General features: G+C 40.9%; 1 protein-coding gene and 1 non-coding gene across 4 annotated transcripts in view; one reads left to right on the plus strand and one right to left on the minus strand.

The window, feature by feature from the left end:
- Nucleotides 1–2,449: 2,449 nt before the first annotated feature.
- The window catches only part of PDE8A (phosphodiesterase 8A), a 152,004-nt gene continuing 132,168 nt past the window's right edge, over nucleotides 2,450–22,285 (minus strand). For all 3 annotated transcript variants that reach the window (XM_055326230.1, XM_055326229.1, XM_055326231.1), the window contains 2 exons: nucleotides 4,352–4,481; nucleotides 2,450–3,785 (listed from right to left, as the gene is read on the minus strand). In XM_055326230.1, the coding sequence (XP_055182205.1) occupies nucleotides 3,679–3,785; nucleotides 4,352–4,481 (237 nt within the window). In that variant the 3' untranslated portion in view covers nucleotides 2,450–3,678. The remainder of the gene's footprint in view (nucleotides 3,786–4,351; nucleotides 4,482–22,285) is intronic.
- On the plus strand, nucleotides 19,782–19,888 carry LOC129510674 (U6 spliceosomal RNA). Its single transcript, XR_008664645.1, has one exon. It is a non-coding gene; the product is annotated as a U6 spliceosomal RNA (small nuclear RNA).

Here is a 22,285-nt window from a genome sequence, read left to right on the forward strand (position 1 = left end):
GCACAGGCACAGGAGGAGAGAGAAGCAGGCTCCATGCCAGGAGCCTGACGTGGACTCGATCCTGGGACTCCAGGATCACGCTCTGGGCCAAAGGCAGGCGCCAAACCGCTGAGCCACCCAGGGATCCCCCTGATTTTAACCTCCTAACTGGCTTTAGAAATGATTAATCTATCTCTATATTTGCTTTCACTATTCAATTTTTTTCCTTTTGTAATTCTTTTCTAGTTATGGCCTTTTCTTAACAAAGAATTCCCTTTAAGATTTCTTATAAGGCCAGGTTAGTGGTAATGAGCTCCTTTGGCTTTTGTTTGGCTGGGAGACTCTTCAATTCTGAATGCTAACCTTGCTGGGTAGAGTATTCTTGGTTGCAGGTTTCCTTTCAGCACTGTGAATATATCATGCCACTTTCTTTTGGCCTGCAAAGTTTCTGCTGAAAAATCAGCTGATAACCTTATAGGATTTCCCTTGTATGTAACTGTTTTCTTTTCTCTTGTTTCTTTCAAATTCTATCATTACATTTGCCATTTTAGTTACATGTCTTGATGTAGATCTCCTTGGCTTCATCTTGTTTGGGGCTCTCTGTGCTTCCTGGACCTGGATGTCTATTACCCTCCTTAGTTTTTAGCTGTTTCTTCAAATAAATTTTCTGTCCCCTTCTTTCCTCCTGGGATCCCTGGAATACAAATGTTACCACACTTGATAGTGTTGCTGAGTTGCCTTCACCTATTCTATTTTTTTAGTCCTTTTTTTCTCTTTGCTATTTAGCTTGGTTGCTTTCAATTACTTTGTCCTCCAGGTTGCTGAACTATTCTTCTGTGACCTCTAATTTGCTGTTGATTCCCTCCAGTGTATTTCAGTTATTATTTTATTTTTATTTTAATTTTTAAAAGATTTTATTTATTCATGAGAGACACAGAGAAAGGCAGAGACATAGGCAAAGGGAGAAGCAGGCTTCCTGCAGGGAACCTGATGCAGGACTTGATCCCAGGATGCTGGGATCAGGACCTGAGCCAAAGGCAGATGCTCAACCACTGAGCCACCCAGGCACCCCTATTTCAGTTATTAAGTTCTTCTTCTCTGACTGGTTCTTCTTAATATTTTCTATCTTTGTTGAAGTTCTCATGGAGTTCATCCATTCTTCTCAGGTCCACTGAGTATCTTTATGACCATTACTTTGAATTCTTTATCAAGTCTGTTGCTTATCTCCAGTTTATTTAGCTCTTTTGCTGGGATTTGTTCTGTTCTTTCATTTGAGACACAATCCTTGGCTTTTTCATTTTATCTAACTCTCTACATCTCTTCCTATGTATTAGGGAGGCCACCTATGTCTCCTGGTCTGAAAGTAGTGGCTCGTGTAAAGAGGTCCTGCAGTGCCTTCTAGTATAATTGTTCTGGTGACTGGGTGCTCTGGGGTATCTCCTGTAGGGCTTTGTGTGCCCTACTGATATGGCTCAGCCATATTTGCCTTCAGCCCAGCTGGGCGCAGTGGTGTGCTTAGACTGCTGTGGGTTCACTATGCTGGGTTTGGCCCACGTGCTGTTGGGAAACCTGATGCTGCTGTGGCCTCACTGGCAGGTGGGCCCAGTAGCCAGACTAGCTGTCTGTGATTAGCCTCTCTGCTAATGAGAGAACGAGAACACGAACAGGGGATTGAGCAGGGAGCCCGATGGGGGCTTTGATCCCAGGACCCTGAGACTATAATCTAAGCCAAGGCAAACACTTTGCCAACCTAACCACCCAGATGCCCCAACTTTGCTTCAATTTAAAACCTCTGTGCTGCATGGGGAGCAACTTCAGGTCTTCCAATTTACTACTACTTTCTTTAGTTATGTCTGGCTTTCTGTTAAACCTGTGAAGTTTCCTGTTTGTTTCAATGACTATATTCTTCGTATCTAGAATGTCTATTTGGTTCTTTTCCCAATCTATCTATTTCTTAAATTATCTTGGTTTATCTTATGGTTTCTATTGCTTTTCTCTCCTCAAACATTGTAGGCATTCTCCTCTTAAAGTCTCTTCCAGATTATTGGGTGTTCTGGGCAGTGCAGATTCTAGACATCGCAGGCACTGCTCTCCCTGCTTCATGATGGTTGAATTAGTCATGGGAGTCATTTCCTGTTCTTTCCTGGCACCCTGGGGAGAGGAGACGAGAGGGCTTTCTTCCACCTTGGTCCACAATTACCAATGTTGGTCAAATGTCTTCTCAAAGGAAAAGGGGCTTTTGTTTCCTTAGAAAAAGGGATTTTTGAGGAGCCAGCCCTGACAGCCTCAAATGGGTACCAAGGGCTGAGAAGTTTTCACCAGATTCACCTGTCCTTTTGTGACATTGAAAATGTCATTTAACTATTAATCTTTTCTGTAATATAAAGAAAGGTATTTTATTTAAAGGGAGAAGAAATGAAATATTTTAAGTATTAGAAAACTCCAAAGAAAAGGTGACACATGATTTCTTAAAAACAAATAGTTTAATTTCATTTTTATCTGGGAAAAAAATACAACTTTAAAATAAAATGACAAGCACTCTGACATGTCATCATGTGTCATTTTTTTTATGGTACTACATTTATTCAAAACGTGAAGATACAGAACCTTTATAAATTTCTGGAATCAAAGATTCCCACCTCAGATGAAAACAGACTGGTTATAAAATGTCAGCTCACTAAATATTCCATTTTTCTTCTTTGGGAGGGAATATCTTGTAGAAACACTATAAAATAAGGCAGAGTTTTGGGAATTCAATTATAAAATTTTAGGAAAAATGTGTTAGGTCTTAATTTCATTGACTATGGGGAGGTGCCTGCAAAGCCCATCAAGCAGTTCCAGAGCTCTGCTTTCTATACAGAGGAGCAGCTCTTCGTGAGCGTTTCAGACTCAGACCCCACCCCCTGCCCCAAGACGGCTTTTCCCAATTAGCGTCAATCAGAAAAGAGTTTAACATACACAAATATTTCTGTAGTGCAATAAAAATGTGTCATTTTATAGTTTTAATTGGCGTTATGAAAATAAGTCTGTATACCAAGTAATACATATTTAATGAGTATGAATCATGTAAATTTGGTCATGGCATTTAAAGTTGGCTTTGGCTTTGAAGTATTTCAAAATTCATAGAAAATATTGAACTTCTAATAAAATAAATAAAACATTTTAATAGTTGATATTAACTTCAAAATTTCTTTGTATTTAATAATTAACTTCAAAATTTCTTTGCATTTTTCATTTGCTACTCAGTTTCAAAAGAGAAGTCACTTTCAGTAGTGTTCCAAAGTGAGTGATTGCACCTTCTATGATGTGAAAAAGTTGCTAAAGCTCCGATTGCCATGAGCTGTTGCTAAGTGCTGGACACAGTTGAGAGAAATTGTTTGCAACAAGACTGGCAGGAAATCCATCAGTGTCCTTTGGAGGGTCACTCTTGAGCTCGTTACAAGGAAAGCTAGCGCAAACCGGTTCCCCTGTGACTCTCTGAAGAGCCACAGGCGGAGTGTGGCAGACTAAGTCGCACTTGGTGGCAATGGCATCAGATGATGGCTCCAGAAGGGCAGTGTTGTCCCCATGTGCTTTCACAGGCTCTGAAGACCTGGGCACCATTCTGCCTAATACTGAAAGGACCGAGGGACTCAGCTGCCCTCAGGAATTCCAGATGAGGGGAGGGATGAAGCTTCAGGGCCCAGGCAGCGGGCGGCACTATTCGGGGGGCGGCCGGAGGCTCCGCAGCTTCATCTCATCCAGTCCTTTCCAGTATTTAAAGTTGTTGTCAAGATGCTGCATTAACTCAGGCAGGTCTACAAAGGCTGGAGGAAGAGACAGGGCTGTGAGCTCCTTCCCAGCTGCAGAGGAGGTGGTTGGGCCATTTGAAGAAAGGGGGGGGGGGGGAGCAGGGACTCGCATCCTGCTGCACCCCGACCCCGGGTTCACTCCACTCAGGTCCACTCTGCTTTGGCCCAGCGGCTGCCCCTCCCCCCCATTGCCCCTTTTCTGACCACTCAGAAAAGGGAGTAAAAGGGAGTGAATCTGTTCCTGTGTGTGTGTGAGGCGGGGGGGGGGGGGGTCAGGAAGGGAGTGAGCCCCCTCTGCCCCCAGCCCTGACTGGCTCTCCTGACTCCCCAGGGGCTTCACTTCCACCCTCCTCACAGCAGGTGGGGAACAGGCTGCAGGAAGCAGATGGAGGGGGGTTGGCTGAGGCAGTGAGCAGGGAAGGGGGCTGGCGGGAAGAACACCTAGGCCCCGGGTGTCCTCAGGGAAGGCTCAGTCCTTCTCAATCCTCCCTAAGAGTCTGTTCTAGAAGCAGCTGCACTATCCAGTCCCTAGCACGCAGCTCCCCGTTTGCTTCTGAGGGCGACACTGTAGGAGCGCTTACCGTCCCAAGCGTCGAACATGTCGGTGATGAAGTAGTCGATGAAGGAGATCTGGGATTTGGGGATGCTGCAGGTGTTTCTGTCAAAAACTGGCATCACCACAGGTAAGTCCTGCCGCTTCTCCTCATCAGTCTGTAAAGCAGAAAATGCCCAAATTGAGACTCTGGGGCCTGGCTGTGCTCACAGAGCAGCCCCAAGAGCCGGTGGGGAGAAGCTGACCATCATACCAGCCAGAGATCCAGCTGGGCCACGACTAGGTGTCCCCAGGGTGGGGCAGCCTTGCACCAGGAGGGCCTGACGATGGCCCTATCCCACCCTTGTTTTCCAAACCTAGAAGTTTCTGGCTGAAGCTCCTCAGTAAGAGCCTACTTGGCCTGTGATGTGCTTGGCTGCCAGTCCCCAACCAGCCATCCTTCCACCAAAAAGGTGTTTCCAGCCCCGGTGCTGGGTCTGCAAAGGTGACAAAGAAACCCCCCCTTCCTAAAGAAGGATCTAGTGGCTGCTGCTCACCTTAGACCAATTATTTTATTTGAAAAGTTCTGAACACCCTTGAGAGCCTTGAGGTAAAACAAGAAAAACAAACCTCTGAGCTGAGCAATTTTTATGCCTAGTCAGACTATTTCAGAACAGCTTCAGGATTCCAGAGAGATTTGCCAAAAAATGAAAATAAAGATCTGGGAAAAAGGTAGGTTTATCTTGAAAGAGATAAGGGAGCTAGTTTTTGTAAATCAGGTCTTGCTTTCACTGAAGTGTCCTGGAGAAAAGCGTGAGGGGAGGTCCACAGGGAAGCAGGGGCTTCTGGAGCCGGACGGGTGCCCGTGAGGGTCAGAGGTTCACACGGGGGCGGGTGACCAGAGGGCGGGAGAGCAGGGTCAGGGAGGTGGCCCAAGGCTCCATCAGCAGCTCATACAGAAGGGGGGGGGGAGGCGCGGTGCTCCCACCCCCCCTGGAGGGGAGAGCCTTCCCTCTGGGGCTCCCCTGGCACCTGGGACAGATAGCATGGAGGAGGCGGCAGGGCCTGTCGGGGGACGCCAGGGGTGCAGCAGGTGCCGTCGGCCGCCAGCAGTGCTGTGGAAGGGCGGGTCCGAGAGCCCTCTGCACCCTAGCCACTCCTCCCCTTGGACCCATCCCGGGGGCAAGTTGAGGCCAGGAGCTGCTGCCTCTGTACCAGCCCGCTGGTGGCTGCTGTCCCCGATGGGCCTGGGCTGCAGAGGCCCCGGACGACCATAGGCCCAGGCCCGAGAAGGGCGGCACCCCACAGCGCAGGAAGGGGGCTATCCTGGAGAGGGGCAATCTCCCGCTGAGGGCCTCAGGTAGCCTCAGGGAGCTGTGTTCCGGGGCGGGGGCTCTCCTGGCAGAAGCTCGCTCAGGCTCCAGGGTCTTTTTGGTCTGTGCTGCCCTTTCCGATGTGCACAGAAGCAGCCGACTTGCTGGGGGTCAGGGAGGACCCTCATACTCCGAGTTCTCTTGGGCCCAATGTGGCAGGTGCACAGAATGTTCCGGGCCCTTGTGTTCCCTGATGAGATTATCTGTGGCCCAAGCCCCCACCTAGGACACCTGTGAGCGCTCCAGGCCGGTAGAAGCTTCCTTTCTGGGACCTGGTCCATGGGACAGCTGTCAGCACTGTGCTCCAAAGTACAACATGACAGATGTCTGGTGCTCACGCCCTACTTCCACTCAGAAGGCAGAGACACCATTTCACCTTGTCTTCATGCCTACGCACTCTTGCTAACTAAGATACTCAACACAGGTGGCTGGGAGGAATGGACACCTATTATAGGGGCCCCACCTGACCAGCTGTATACAAAAGAAACTGACTTAATGGCTTTAAATGTTCCAAGCCTTCATCAGTCACCACCATGCTGGCTAAAATAACCTAATGGGAACTCTGGAAAAGAGTCAAAAGTTACAGAAAAAGCCAGTCAAGAAAAGCCACATTCAAAGGGAGCCTGAGTGGCTCAGTCAGGTGTCTGCCTTTGGCTCAGGTCATGATCCTACAGTCCTGGGATTGAGTCCCGCGTTGGGCTCCCTGCTCAGTGAGGAGACTGCTTCTCCCTCTCCCTCAGCCACTCCCCCTACTCATGCTCTCTAATGTTTTTAAAAAGCCAAATTCAAAATGGTATAAAGTATCATGGCATCACCCTCGCCCCACCAGGTCCCTGGCACAATCTTGGTCAGGAAGCGGCAGCCCTGTTTCTAGCTGCTTCCCTTGAACTGGAGGGAGGAGAGCTGATCTTATTTACAAAATTCTAACCTGTCTGGTGGCTGCCCAAAGGACTGGTCTGTTTCCCCTAGCTTTGCTCTCTCATGCAAAAGCAATGGCTAGTGCTTGGGAAAGGTGTGTGTAGTTGACTGACACATAGACGCCAGGGGCAAGAGATTATCGGTGGAGACCTCCAGTAGGCCGGGTGAGGCCGCAAGGACAAGCTGGGAGAAGACACAGATGTTACACATTCAAAAGCAGCAGTACATACAGTGGAAATGAGTGGACCACACATGGGCCTAGGCAAGATGTACAGAAACGACCTGAAGGGAACTTCAGCTTTCATGTGGGGCTAAGCCCAGGGCTTGGAGTGCCTGGCTCATTAGTGAAACTTCTCCAGCGCAGAGCAAACTGCAGACTGCAGTGTGGGTTCCCCTGCCCCAGAGCAAAGACTGTGAGATGGGTTCCCCCCTACTGCACCATATCCAATTTTCAACACAAAGCCGAAGAAACAGAGGAAAGCAGCCTATTAAAAAAAAAAAAAGAAAGAAAAGAAAATAAGCTAGCAGAAGCCATCCCTGAAGAAGCAGGCACTGGATTTATTAATGACTTTACAACAACCATCTTAAATATGCTCAAAGAGCAAAAGGAAAACATGGACAAAGGGCTAAAGGAAATCAGGAAAATGATATATGAACCAAATAAGAATAGCAACAAGAGAAATCATAAAAAGGACCCAAGCAAATTCCAGAGCTGAAAAATACAAAAAAAAAGATTTGAAAAATCCACTAGAGAGATTCAATAGGAAATATGAGCAGGTGGAAGAAAACAAAACAAAACAAATCTGAAGAAAGGACATTTGAAATGATCAAGTCTGAGAAGGAGAAAGAAAAATGACAAGAGCCTAAAGGACTTACAGGACATTATCAAATGGACCAATATATGCATTATCAGAGTCCAGTCAAGATGAAAAGGAGCAGAGGCTATCTGAAAAAAGACCTAAATCTATAAAACCAAGAAACTAAAGGACTCCAAATATGGTAAACTCCAAAAGAACCATATTGTGACACATTATAACCAAACTGTCAAAAGCCAAAAACAAAACAAAACAAAATGATAAAAGCAGCAAGAGAAAAGTGACTTCTTACAAGAAATTCTCTGTAGGATGCTCAGCTGATTTCTTAGGAGAAGCCTTGGAGGCTGGTAGGCAGGGAAAGAAATGATGTGAAGTGCTAAAGGACAAACCTGTCAACTGAGATTCTTTATCTAGGAAAACTGTTCTTCAAAAATGAAGGAGAAATGACAGCACTCTCAGATAAACACTAAGTGGGGAAGACTCATTAGCATTGGATCTGCCTTAAAGGAAATGCCAGAGGGAACTTGTCAGGTTGAAGTGAAAAGAAGCCAGACAGTAACTCCAAGTCATATGAAGCTGTAAAAATCTCCAGTAGAGATAATCACACAGGCAAATATAAAAAGCAATATTACTGTTACAAATTTTGATTTGTAATTCCACTTTCTACAGGATCTAAAAGACATGCAGGGGATCCCTGGGTGGCTCAGTGGTTTAGCACCTGCCTTTGGGCCGGAGTGCGACCCTGGAGTCCCGGGATCGAGTCCCGTGTTGGGTTCCCGGCATGGAGCCTGCTTCTCCCTCCTTCTGTGTCTCTGCCTCTCTCTCTCTCTCTCCGTCTCTCAGGAATAAATAAATAAAATCTTAAAAAAAACACAGAAGGAATCAAATGTGCCACTACAAAAATATCAAACAAAACAGCAGGCAGTAAGGAAAGAAAATGAGGGACCAAAAAAGCTTTAAGACACACGAAAACAAGTAAAATGGCAAAAGTAAGTCCTTCCTCATCAGTAATTATTTTAAATGTAAGTGGATTAAACTCCCCAATCAAAAGGCATAGCTAGCAGAATGGACAAAAGCCCTATCGAACTATACTCTGCCTATAAAATACTTTTTTCTTTTTTTTTAAGATTTTAACAGAGCACAAGCAGGGGGAGCAGCAGAGGGAGAAGGAGAAGCAGACTCCTTGCAGAGAAGGGAGTCTGATGCAGGGCCAGATCCCAGGACCTTGGGACCATGACCTGAGCCAAAGGCAGAGGCTCAATCAATTGAGCCACCCAGGTGCCCCTACAAAAGATTTTCTATCAGATATCAAGACACAAATAGGTTAAAAGGATGGAAAAAGATATTCCATGCAAATAACCAACAGAGAGCTGAGATGGTTGTGCTATCAGACAAAATAAACCTTTAAGTCAAAAACAGGCACAGAGAAGGACATTATATATTGATAAACAGGTTAATTTACCAAGAAGACACAACAATTATAAGCTTATATAAACCAATCATCAGAGTTCCAAAATACATGAAGAAAACACTGACAGAACTGGAGGGAGAAATGGACACTTCTATAACCGTTGGAGATTTCAATACCACACTTTCAATAATGGATAAAACAGATCAATATGAGATCGAGAACTTGAACAATAAAAACCAATGGGACCTCACAGACATTAAGAGGACCTTCATCTAACAACACTTAGGGTATGTAATTTTTCTTAAGCACAAGTGGAACATTCTCCAAGATAAAATATATGTTAGGCCACAAAACAAGTCTTAATAAACATTTTAAAGATTAGAATCATACAAAGTACTTATTCTACTTGGAATGAAACTGGAAATCAATAGAAGTAACCTGGAAAATTCACAAGTATGTGGGAATTAAACAATGCACTCTTAAACAACCAACAGGCCAAAGAAGAAATCACAAGGAAAATTATAAAAAACCCTGAGGCAAATGGAAATGAAAACATAACATCTAGAAAGTAATGGGATGAAATAAAAGTAGGGCTGACAGGGAAATTTATGGCTCTAAGTACTTACATTAAAAAGAAAACTCTCAATAACCTAACTTAAAGCTAGCAGAAATAACAGACTAGAACAGAGTACAATAGAGAATAGAAATACAGAGAAAAATCAATAAAACCAAAAGTTCTCTGAAAGTTCAACACAACTAAAAAATCATTACTAGACAGATGAGGAAAAGAGAAGATTCAAATTATTAAAAGCAGAAGTAATAGTGGGACAAAAGAACAAAATAAAAAAGTAGGGACATTACTACCCATTTTACAGAAATAAAAGGATTATAAGGGGGTGCCATGAACAGTTGTACCTCAACAACATGGAGAACCTAGATGAAATTAACATTCTTAGAAACCTACAACCTACTAAGACTGAATTGTGAAGAAATGAGAATCTGAGTAGACCTATAACTAGTAAAGATGTTCAACTCAGTAATTAAAAACTTCCCAACAAAGAAATGCCCAGGACCAGACAGCTTCACTGGTGAATTCTACCAACCTCTTAAACAGAATTAACACCAATCCTTCTTAAACTCTTCCAAAAAAATTGAAGAGGACACTTCCTAACTCAACCTATGAGGTCAGCATTACCAATACCAAAGCTTGACAAAGACAGGACAAGAAAACCACAGATCGATATCCCTTATGAATACTGATGGAAAAATCCTCAACAAAATAGCAAACAGAATCCAGCAGCATATTAAAGGATCATGTGCTGTGACTAACTGGGATTTAGTCCAGTAACGCGAGGATGGTTCAGCATCTAAAATCAGTTGATATGATACACCATGTTAAAACAATGAAGGAAAACAAAACACATGATCATCAAAATTGTTAAATTTTATGTGTATTTGATCACATACACATACACCCCTCTCCTGCTAAACTGCTTCCCAAAGAGGTTGTAGTGTTTTACACACCTATTACAGAATGAATCCCAGATGCTCCACAGCTTCATGAACATAGGTTGTCTTTTAAACTTCTAGCCACTCTAGTGGTGTATAGTAGTGTTTCACTGTGGTTCTAATGTGTATTTCCCTGATGACTAATGATGTTCAGCACTTTTCATAGACTTATTGACTGTTCCTACATCTCCTTTTGTGAAGTGTCCAAATATTTGGCCATGGGGGCACCTGGGTGGTTCAGCTGGTTGAGCATCTGCCTTCTGCTCAGGTCATGCTCCCAGGGTCCTGGGATTGAGCCCCACATTGTGATCCTTGCTCAGTGGGAGCCTGCTTCTCCCTCTTCCTCTGCCTGCCACTCTCCCTGCTTGTGCTTATTCTCTGTTAAATAAAATCTTTAAAAAATTGGCCATTCTAAATTAGGTGGTTTATCTTTTTATTACTGAGCTATGGTTTCTTATATATCCTGAATATGGCTGTTTGTCAGACAGGATTTGTGGATATTTTCTTCCAGTGTGGCTTGTTGTGTTTAGATGAGCATAATTTCTGGATTTTGATTCTCATTTTCCAAGTTTTCTTTTTATGGTGGTTTTCTGTAACTATGAAGTATGTATCCACTTCTAAATGACCAAGGATATTCTCCTATGTTTTTCTTTAAAAGCTTTATGGTTTTAGGTTTTGTATTTAGGTCTGTGATCCACTGTGAAATGATATTCCTCTGGCATGAGGTAGAAGTTGTGGTTCATCTTTTGTTGGACAGAGCTATCTAAGTATTCCAATACCACAGGCTGAAAAATTTTTCCTTTCCCCACTGATTATAGAGATGTGGTCTATTTCTGGGACCTCTATATTATTCTTTTCCATCCATGCATCTGACATCTTAATGCTAATACCATATTGGCTTGATTAAGTTCTAAAGACAAACAGTGTAAAATTTCCAACTTTTTCAAGTCTGCTTTGCTTATTGAAGGTCCTTCACCTTTCCATATAAATTTTAGAATCAGTTTGTCAATTTCTACCAAAACAACAACAAAAACCCTCTCCCAAACAAAACAACCCCGCTGGGATTTTTATTGGAATTGCACTGATATGTACATCAATCTGGAGAAAACTACCATAAAGATGAGCCTTTCAATCTGTAGACTTAGTATATCTCTACGTATTTTCAAGTGTTTTTTTTTTTAATTTCTCAGCAATATTTTGTGGTTTTCAGTGTAAAGAACTAGACTTTTTATTAAGTCTGTTCCTAGGGTAGCCCGGGTGGCTCAGCGGTTTAGCCCCTGCCTTCAGCCTAGCCTAGGATGTGATCCTGGAGACCCGGGATCGAGTCCCACATCAGGCTCCCTGCATGGAGCCTGCTTCTCCCTCTGCCTGTGTCTCTGCCTCTCTGTGTCTCAAATAAATAAATAAAATAAATAAATAAATAAATAAATAAATAAATAAATAAATAAATAAATCTAAAAAAAAAATCTGTTCCTGAACTTTATTGCTATGTAAATGGGATTAGGTTTTTACTTTCATTTTCCAATTGTTTTAGGCTAGTACAAAAATACTATTTATTTTTGTGTCTTAGGACGTTGCTAAATCAAATCCTTATTAAATAAGTGCTATTGTTTTGTATACTCCTTAGAGCTTTCCATATTAAAATATTGTGTCATCTGCAAATAGAAAAAATCTTGTTTTCTATTCTTTGTACCTTTTTTCTCTTGCTTGATTGCAATGCCAGGACAGCCGATACAGTATTCAATAGAGGTGGTACCTTTCCCTTGTTTCCAATCTTGAGAATGTATTCAATACTTCACCATTTTTATCAGTTGTAAGTTTTTGTAGATGCCTTTTTTTTAATAAATTAATTTTTATTGGTGTTCAATTTACCAACATACAGAATAACACCCAGTGCTCATCCCGTCAAGTTGTAGATGCCCTTTTTAAAATAAGTTCCCTTCTATCCCTGGTTTGTTGTGTTTTTTTTTTTTTTTTTTTTTTAATGGGTGAATGTTGAGTTTTGTCAAATGCTTTTTCTGCATCTACTGAAATAATGTTTGTTCTCCTTTAATTGGGTATGGAGACTGTAATTCTTGATTTTCCTGTTGCAAAACTGACCTTACATTTTTGGGGAAAAACTCTAACTTATGAAACAGTATTTTTTCTATGTACTATTCAATCAAGTATCTCTGCATCTATGTTCATGAAGATAATGGACTGTAATTTGCTTCTGGTATTGTCTTTATCAGGTTTAGATATCAGGATAATAATGGTTTCACCAAATCAGTTGCAAAGTGTTTCCATTCCTTTTTTTTTTTTTTTTAAAAGTAGGCTCCATGCCCAACGTGGGGCTTGTACTCACGACCCGGAGGATCAAGAGTCATATGCTCTACAGACTGAGACAGCCAGGCACCCTCCCTGCCTCTGCCTCTATCTTTTGATACAATTTTGTAAGACTGGTATTATTTTTGCCTTGAATGTTTGATAGAAGTCTTCAGTGAACCCATTTGGGTCAAGAATTTGCTTTGTGGGAAGATCTCTAATAGTAAATTTTGATGAATTAATACAGGGCTTCTCATGTGGTTGCTTTATCTTGTCAGTTTGGATAGTTTTTAAGGCATTTAAGTTGTCAAATTTATTAGTGTAAAAATTCACACCTTAAAATTATCCCTTTAATATCTGTAAGATTTATCATGACAATACCTCTTTCATTCCTAATATTGGTTATTTGTGTGTTCTTTCTCTTCTTGATTATTCCAGTTAGTGGGAAATTTTGTTAATTTTCTCAACCAACTTTTGGCTGTTAATTTTTCTCCATTTCCTAATTTTCTTGCTCTTTTTTTTTTTAATTTTTATTTACTTATGATAGTCACAGAGAGAGAGAGAGAGAGAGGCAGAGACACAGGCAGAGGGAGAAGCAAGCCCCATGCACCGGGAGCCCGACATGGGATTCGATCCCGGGTCTCCAGGATCACGCCCTGGGCCAAAGGCAGGCGCCAAACCACTGCGCCACCCAGGGATCCCTATTTTTTTCATCCTTGTAACTGTACTCTTTAATCCCCACTCACCTCCCCTCTGCTCACCATCAGTTTGTTCTCTATTCTTAAGTGTCTGTTTCTTAGTTTGTCTCTTTTTTCCCTCTGCTCATTTGTTTTGTTTTTAAAATTCCACATATGAGTGAGATAATATGTATCTGTCTTTCTCTGACTGGCTTATTTTATTCAGCACTATACTATTTTTTTTTTAAGATTTTGTTTATTTATTCATGAGAGAGAGAGGCAGAGACACAGAGGGAGAAGCAGGCTCCATGCAGGGAACCTGACATGGGACTTGATCCCGGATGTCTGGGATCAGGCCCTGGGCTGAAGGCGGCGCTAAACCGCTGAGCCACCCGGGCTGCCCCTATTTAGTTCTTTCCATGTTGTTGCAAATGGCAAGATTTCATTTTTTTTTTAAGATTTTATTTATTCATGAGAGACACCCAGAGAGAGGCAGAGACACAGGCAGAGGGAGAAGCAGGATCCATGCAGGGAGCCTGACATGGGACTCGATCCCAGGTCTCCAGGATCACACCCTGGGCTGAAGGCAGCGCTAAACCGCTGAGCCACCAGGGCTACCCGATTTCATTTTTTATAGCTGAATAATATCCCACTGTATGTATGTACCCCATCTCCTTTATCCATTCATCTACTGAGGGACACCTGGGGTACTTCCACAGTTTGGCTATTTGTAGACAATCCTGCTATAAACATAGGGTGCATGTGTCCTTTTAAATTAGTGTTTTTGTATTTTATGGATAAATATCCAATAGTGCAATTCTTGGATCACAGGGTAGTTCTATTTTTCTTTTTTAGAGGAACCTCCATATTTTTTTCCATAGTGGCCACAACAGTTTGCATTCCCACCAACAGGGCAGGAGGGTTCCTTTTTCTCCACATCCTCACCAACGCTTGTTTTTGTGTTTTTGATTTTAGTCATTCTGACAGGTGGTAAGATGATACCTCATTGTCGGTTGGATTTGCATTTCCCTGATGATGAGTGATACTGAATATCTTTTCATGTACCTGTTGGTCATCTGTATGTCATCTCTGGAGAAATGTTTGTGTCTTCTGCTCATTTTTAAATTACATTATTTGTTGTTTTGGGTACTGAGTTGTGTCAGGTTCTTATATATTTTGGATACTAACCCTTTATCAGACATGCCATTTGCAAATATCTTCTTTAATTCTGTAGGTTGCCTTTTAGTTTTACTGATTGTTTCCTTTGCTGTGCAGAAACTTTTTATTTTAATGTAGCCCCAATAGTTTATTTCCCTACCCTCAGGAAACATACCTAGAAAAATGTTTCTACGGATGACTATTGATGATGTCAGAAGGATTACTAACATGTGCTCTCTTCAAGGATTTTTATAGTTTCAGGTCTTTAATTCATTTTGAGTCGATTTTTGTGTATAGTGAAAGAAAGTGTTCAGTTTCATTCTTTGACATGTGGTTGTCCAATTTCCCCAACACCATTTGTTGAAGAGACTTTTTCCCATTGTATTTTCATTCCTCCTTTGTTGAAGATTAACTGAACATACAGTTGTGGGTTTATTTCTAGGTTTTCTGCTCTATTCTACTGACCTATGTGTCATTTTTATTCCAACACCATACTGTTTTAATACTATCACTTTATAATTGAAATCTGGAATCATGACACATCTAGTTCTTCCTTTTTCAAGACTGCTTTGGCTATTCAGGATCTTCTTTCATCCCATACAGATTTTAGGATTGTTTGTTCTGTGAAAAATGCTGTTGATATTTTGATAGAGACTGCATTAAATCTGTAGATTGCCTTGGGTAGTGTAGACATTTTAACAATACTTGTTCTTCTAGTCCATGAGCACAGAATGACTTTCCATTTCCTTGTGTCGTCTTGATTTCTTTCACTAGTGTTTTATAGTATTCAGAGTATATTAACTGACAGGTCCTTCACCTCTTTGGTTAAGTTTACTCCTAGATATGGTTTTTGGTGCAATTCTAAGTGGGATTGTTTTATTATCTGAACCAGGGATTATTCAGAAGTGGACTGTTCAATTTCCAAATACTTGGCATTTATCTAGATACATTACTGTTACTGAGTTCTGATTTGATTCCACTGTGGCTACAGAATATATTCTGTATGATTTCAGGTCTTGTAAATTTGCTGAATAATTTCGGTGTCCCCAGGATATGATGTACTTAATATATATTCTACCCACTTAGGGTGTAGTATTTTATGAATATTTAACTAAGGTAAGGTGACTGAAATAACAGTAAAAACAGATAATCCAGACACTATCAATCTGGATGTTCTCTCAATTACTGAAAGTGTTAAAATATCCAAATGCGACTACAGAATTGTCTACTTCTCTGTCAATTTTGCTTCATTTATTTTGAAGTTCTGTTATTAGGTGCATATACATTTATGGTTATTATGTTTTCCTATAGAACTGACCCTTTATCATTTTGAAGTGTCCAGTTTATCTCTGGTAATATTTTTTTCTGGTAATATTTTCTATCTTGATATCTATTGTTTGAGATTAATATAGCCACTCAAGTATGTTATGTTTACAACTTGCATGATCACTTTTTCCATCCATTTGTTTTGCATGAATCTGTTCCTTTTATTTTAAATGTCTTTTGTATACTGAATGTAGTTGGCTTTATTTTATTTTTTTAAAGATTTTATTTTTATTTATTTATTCATGAGAGAGACACAGAGAGAGAAGCAGAGACACAGGAAGAGGGAGAAGCAGGCTCCCTGCAGGGAGCCTGATGGAGGACTTGATCCCAGGGCCCCGGGATTACGCCCTGAGCCAAAGGCAGACGCTCAACAGCTGAGCCACCTGGGCGTCCCTGTTTCTTTTTAAAATTGAGGTATCATCAATATACAACATGATTCTGTACTTGTATATACTGCAAAATGCTCACCAAAATAGAACTAGTAATCTGTTGTATCTACGAGTTTTTTTTTTTTTAAGATTTTAGTTATTTATTCATGAGAGACAGAGAGAAAGAGGCAGAGACAGGCAGAGGGAGACGCAGGCTCCATGTAGGGAGCCTGACGTGGGACTCGATCCTGGGTCTCCAGGATCACACCCTGGACTGAAGGTGGCATTAAACTGCTGCGCCACCCGGGCTGCTGCTATGAGCTTTGTTTTTAAGATTCCAAATGTGAGATCATACAGTACTTGTCTTTCTCTGGTTTATTTTCACTTAGCATAATGCTCTCTCAAGTTCCATCCATGTTATCACAAGTGCCAAGATTTCATTCTTTAAGGTTGAATAATATTCCACTGTATATAGATCCACCATGTCTTTTTTACCCATTCATCCATTTATTTACACAGGTTATTTCCATATCTTGGCTACTGTAAGCAGTGCTGCAGGGACCCTGGGGATGCATATGTCTTTTCGAGTTAGTGTTTCATTTCCTTCAAATAAATACTCAGAACTTAAATAGCTTGACCGTATGATGTTTCTTATTTTCAGAGTAACCTCCACAGTGTTTTCTAGTGGCTGCACCAATTTACATTCTTCTCAACAATAATGCTTGTGATTTTCTTTTTGTTAACATTCATTCTGACAGGTGTAAGGTAATATCTCCTTGGGTTTTGGTACTTTTAATCCCATCCTGAGGATTCAAGTTTGTATCTTGTTATTCTTTCCTTTCAGCTTTAAAAACGTCCTTTAGCATGTCTGCTATTGCAGGTTTACTGGTGATGAACTGTTAGCTTTTCCTTATTTGACAATGTGCTTAGTTCCCCCTCATTCTTGAAGGATATTTTCATTGGATACAGAATTCTGGGTTGACAGTTGTGTCCTTAACAGCAAGTTAAAGATGTTATTCCAGTGTCTTCTGGCCTTCGTATTTTCTTTTTGTTCTTAAAAAATTCAAGTATAAATAATGTAGTGTAATATTCCTTTCAGGTGCAGTTTGGTGATTCAACAGTTCTGTATACTACTAAGTGCTCATCATGAGAAATATACTTTTTTTTTTTAATATTTGTTCATGAGAGAGAGAGAGAGAGAGAAACAGGCAGAGACATAGGCAGAGAGAGAAGCAGGTTCCTTGCAGGGAACCTGATGTGGGACTCGATCCCCAGACCCAGATCACTCCCTGAGCCAAAGGCAGACGCTCAACCACTGAGCCACCCAGGCATCCTGAGAAATATACTCTTAATTCCTTTTATCTATTTCACCCATCTTCCCTCCCACCTCCCCTCTGGTAACCATATTTGTTCTATAAAGTCTTTTTTTTTTTTCACTTAGATTTCACATAGGAGTGGAATCATACTGGTATCTGTCTTTCTCTGACTTATTTTACTCAGCATTATGCTCTCTAGCTCCATGTTGCAAATGGCAAGATCTCATTCTTTAAGGCTGAGTAATATTCCATCTTATACATATATACTACTACCTTATCCATTCTTCTATTTATGAACACCTCAGTTGCTTCCATATTTTGATTATTGTAAATGATGCTACAATAAACACAGAGGCACATATAACTTTTCAAATTAGTGTTTTCCTATTTCTTGGGTAAATACCCAGTAGTGGAATTGCTGGATCATGTAGTAATTCTATTTTTCATTTTTTGAGGAACCTCCATATCATTTTCCACAGTAGCTGCATCAGTTGGCATTCCCACCAACAGTGCACAAGGGTTCCTTTTTCTCCATTATCTTCACCAACACCTGTCATGTTATTTTAGCCATTCTGACAGGTGTGAGATGACATCTCATTGTAGTCTTTTTTTTTAAAGATTATTTATTTATTCATAGAGACACAGAATGAGAGGCAGAGACACAGGCAGAGGTAGAAGCAGGCTCCATGCAGAGAGCCTGACATAGGACTGGATCCAGGGTCTCCAGGATCACGCCTCGGGCTGCAGGCGGCACTAAACCGCTGCGCCACCAGGGCTGCCCTCATTGTAGTCTTGATTTGCATCTCCCTAATGAGGAGTCATGCTGATAATCTTTTCATGTGCCTGTGGGCCATCTCTGTCTTCTTTGGAGAAATATTCATTCATGTCTTCTGCCCATTTTTAAAATGGTTTTTCCTTTTCTTTCTTTTAAAGATCTTTAAAAATTTATTTATGAAAGACACAGAGAGAGGCAGAGACGCTGGCAGAGGGAGAAGCAGGCTCCATGCAGGGAGCCCGACGACATGGGACTTGATCCCAGGACTCCAGGATTAGGCCCTGGGCCGAAGGCAGGCACTAAACCGCTGAGCCACCCAAGTGTCCAGCGATTTTTTTTTCTTTCTGGGTTTTTCTTTTCTTCTTTTTTTTTTTTGGTATTGAGCTGTACAAGTTCTTTATATATTTTGGATATTAACCCTTTACGGGAGGTCATTTGCAAGTATTTTCTCCCATTCCACAGGTTATCTTTTACTGTTTGCTGTGCAAAAGATTGATTGATTGATTTCAAACTGTTTTATTATGGGGCTTCGGGGTAAAGGTGGGAGGGGAGGAGGGCAGAAAGATCCGACGTCCTCGGCCCAGTCGGAACCTCACCGGTCCCGCATCACAATCCACAAAAAAGCTGCGCAGAATCTTTTAATTTTGATGAAGTCCCAATAATATATTTTGCTTTTGTTTCATAGGAGACATACCTAGAAAAATATTGTTATAGCTGATGTCAGAGAAATTACTGCCTATATTCTCTTCTAGGATTTTAATGGTTTTAACTCTCACATTTAGGTCTTTTTTTTTTTTTAAGATTTTATTTATTTATTCATGAGAGACAGAGAGAGAGGCAGAGACACAGAGACACAGGCAGAGGGAGAAGCAGGCTCCATGCAGTGAGCCTGATGTGGGACTCGATCCCGGGCCTCCAGGATCACATCCTGGGCTGAAGGCAGCGCTAAACTGCTGAGCCATCCGGGCTGCCCCATTTAGGTCTTTAATACATTTTGAGTTTACTTTTCTGTATAGTTAAGAAACAGCCCAATTTCATTCTTTTCCATGTAGCTGTCCTATTTTCCCATCACCAACTGTTGAAGAGACTTTTTCCTATTGCATATTCTTGCCTCCTTTGTTAAAGATTAATTGACCATAGAATGGGGGCTTTATTTCTGGGTTCTCCTGTTCTATTGATCTATGTCTGTTTTTGTCCCAGTATTATACTGTTTTGATTACTTTAGCTTTGTAGTGTATCTTGAAATCTGGGATTGTGCAATATCTCCCAGTTTTGTTGTTCTTTTTCAAGACTGCTCTGGCTATTCAGGGTCTTTTGTGGTTCCATACGAATTGTAGGCTTATTTGTCCTACTTCTGTGAGAAATACTGTTGGCATTTTGATGCGGGTTGTTAAGTCTGTAGATTGCTTTGGGGAGCATGGACATTTTAACAATATTCTCTAAACCCAGGAGCATGGAGTATTTTTCCATTTGTGTTATCTTCAATTTCCTTCATCAGTGTTCTACAGCTTTCAGAATACACGTTTATCATGCTAACTTCGGCAGCACATATACTAAAATTGGAACCATACAGAGAAGATTAGCATGGCCCCTGCACAATGATGACAGGATACACATTTATCATCTCCCTGGTTAAGTTTATTCCCAGGTATTTTATTACTTTTGGTGCAACTGTAAATAGGATTTTCTTTTTCTGCTACTTCACTATTAGTGTATAGAATTGCATTGGATCTCTGTACAATAATTTTGTATTCTGTAACCTTACTGAATTCATTCATCAGGTATAGTTTCTTGATGGAGTCTTTAGGGTTTTCTTTATATAGTATATATCATGTCATTTACAAATAAAGTTTTACTTCTTTCTTACAGATTTGGATGCTTTTATTTCTTTTTCTTGTCTGACTGCTGTGGCTGGGACTTCTGGTACTATGTTGAATTAAAGCGGTTAGAGTGGGCATCCTTGTTTTGTTACTGATCTTGGGGAAAAGCTTTTAGTTTTTCACTATTGAGTATGAAGGTGGCTGTGTTTTTTGTTTTTTTTTTTTAAGATTTACTTATTTATCTGAGAGCAAGTGAGCACAAGTAGGAGGGGCAGAGAGAGAGAGAATCTAAAGGAGACTCTGAGCACAGAGCCCCAATGTAGGGCTTGATCTTACAACTCTGAGATCACGATCTAAGCTGCAACCAAGAGTTGGCACTCTGTACCAACTGCATCATCCAGGCACCCCAGCTGTGAGCTTTTCATATATGGCCTTTATTTTGTTGAGGTTTATTCCCCCTAAACCTACTTTGTAGAGGGTTTTTTTTTTTAAAAGATTTTATTTATTTATCCATGTGAGACACACAGAGAGAGACAGAGACACAGGCAGAGGGAGAAGCAGGCTCCATGCAGGGAGCCTGACATAGGACTAGATCTCGGGTCTCCAGGATCACGCCCCGGGGCCGAAGGTGGCGCTAAACCACTGCGCCACCTGGGCTGCCCTGTAGAGGGTTTTTAATCATGAATGGATGTCCTATTCTGTCAGATGCTTTTCCTGCATGATTGAAATGATATGGCTTTTATACTTTCTCTTGTTGACATAATGTATCATATTAATTGATTTGCAAATACCGAACCACGCTTGCATCTCAGGAATGAATCCCCCATGATGGTGGTGAATGAATTTTTTAATATATTGTTATTTAGATTTGGTTTGCTAATACTTTGTTGAGGGTTTTGCCTCTATGTTCACTGAGATATCAGCCTGTAGTTCTCTTTTATTTTGTAGTGTCTTGATCTAGTTCTGGTATCAGGGTAATGCTGGCCTCCTAGAATGAATTGCTTTCCTTCCTCTTCAATTTTTTGGAATAGTTTGGGAAGGGGAGCTGTTCACTCTTCTTGAAATGTTTGGCAGAATTCACCTATGAAGCTGTCTGGACCTGTACTTCTGTTTGGAATTTTGTGACTATTGATTCAATTTCATTGCGGGCAATCAGTCTGTTAAAATTTTCTATTTTTCTTGGTTCAGTTTTGGGAGGTTATATGTGTCCAGGAATTTATTTTTTCTAGATTGTTCAATTTGTTGACATATAATTTTTCATAATATTCTCATAATGCTTTATATTGCTGTGGTGGTGTTTCTCTTTCTGATTTTGAGCCCCCCCCCCCCCCCCCTTTTAACTGAGTCTGGCTAAAGGTTTAGCAATTTCGTTGATCTTTTCAAAGAACCAGCTCCTGGTTTCATTGATTGGTTTTATTGGTTTTTGTTTTGATTTTATTTCTGCTCCAATCTTTACTATTTCCTTCCTTCTGCTGGTTTTGGGTTTTGCTTTTTCTTCTTTTTCTTGCTCCTTTAGGTGTAATGTTAGGTTGAGCTTTTTTCTTGGTTCTTGAGGGAGGCCTGTATTGCTATAAACTTCACTCCTAGAACAGCTTTTGGTGCATCCCAAATTTTGGACCATTGTGTTTTCATTTTCATTTGTCTCCATGCATTTTTAAAAATTTCCTCTTTGATCTTGGTTGACCCATTCATTGTTTAGTAACATGTTTTTTAACCTCCATGTATTTGTGTTCTTTTCCAGATCTTCTCCTGTGGTTGATTTCTAGTGTCACAGCTTTGTGGTTGGAAAAAGATGCATAGCATTACTTCAATTTTTTGAGGTTTTTTGCCCAATATGTGATTTTTTTCTGGAGAATGTTCCATGTGCACTTAATATATTCAGAACATTCCATCCTAAAACATATTATCTGTTAGATTCACCGGGTCTAATGTGTCATTCATAGCCATGGTTTTGTTAATTTTCTGTTTGGATGATCTATCCATTGATGTTAAAGTCCCCTACTGTTATTGTATTACTATTGATGACCACCATTTGTTATTAGCTGCCTTATGTGTGCCCATGTTTGGTGCACAAGTATTTATAATGGTTATATCTTGTTGGATTGTCTCCTTTATGATTATATACTGTCCTCCTTTGTTTCTTGTTATAATCTTTTGTTTTAAAGTCTATTTTGTCTTACACAAGTACTGCTACCCTGGCTTTTTTTTCCCAC

The sequence above is a fragment of the Nyctereutes procyonoides genome, unplaced genomic scaffold (assembly GCF_905146905.1).
Source record: "Nyctereutes procyonoides isolate TBG_1078 unplaced genomic scaffold, NYPRO_anot_genome, whole genome shotgun sequence".
Taxonomy (NCBI): Eukaryota; Metazoa; Chordata; class Mammalia; order Carnivora; family Canidae; genus Nyctereutes; species Nyctereutes procyonoides.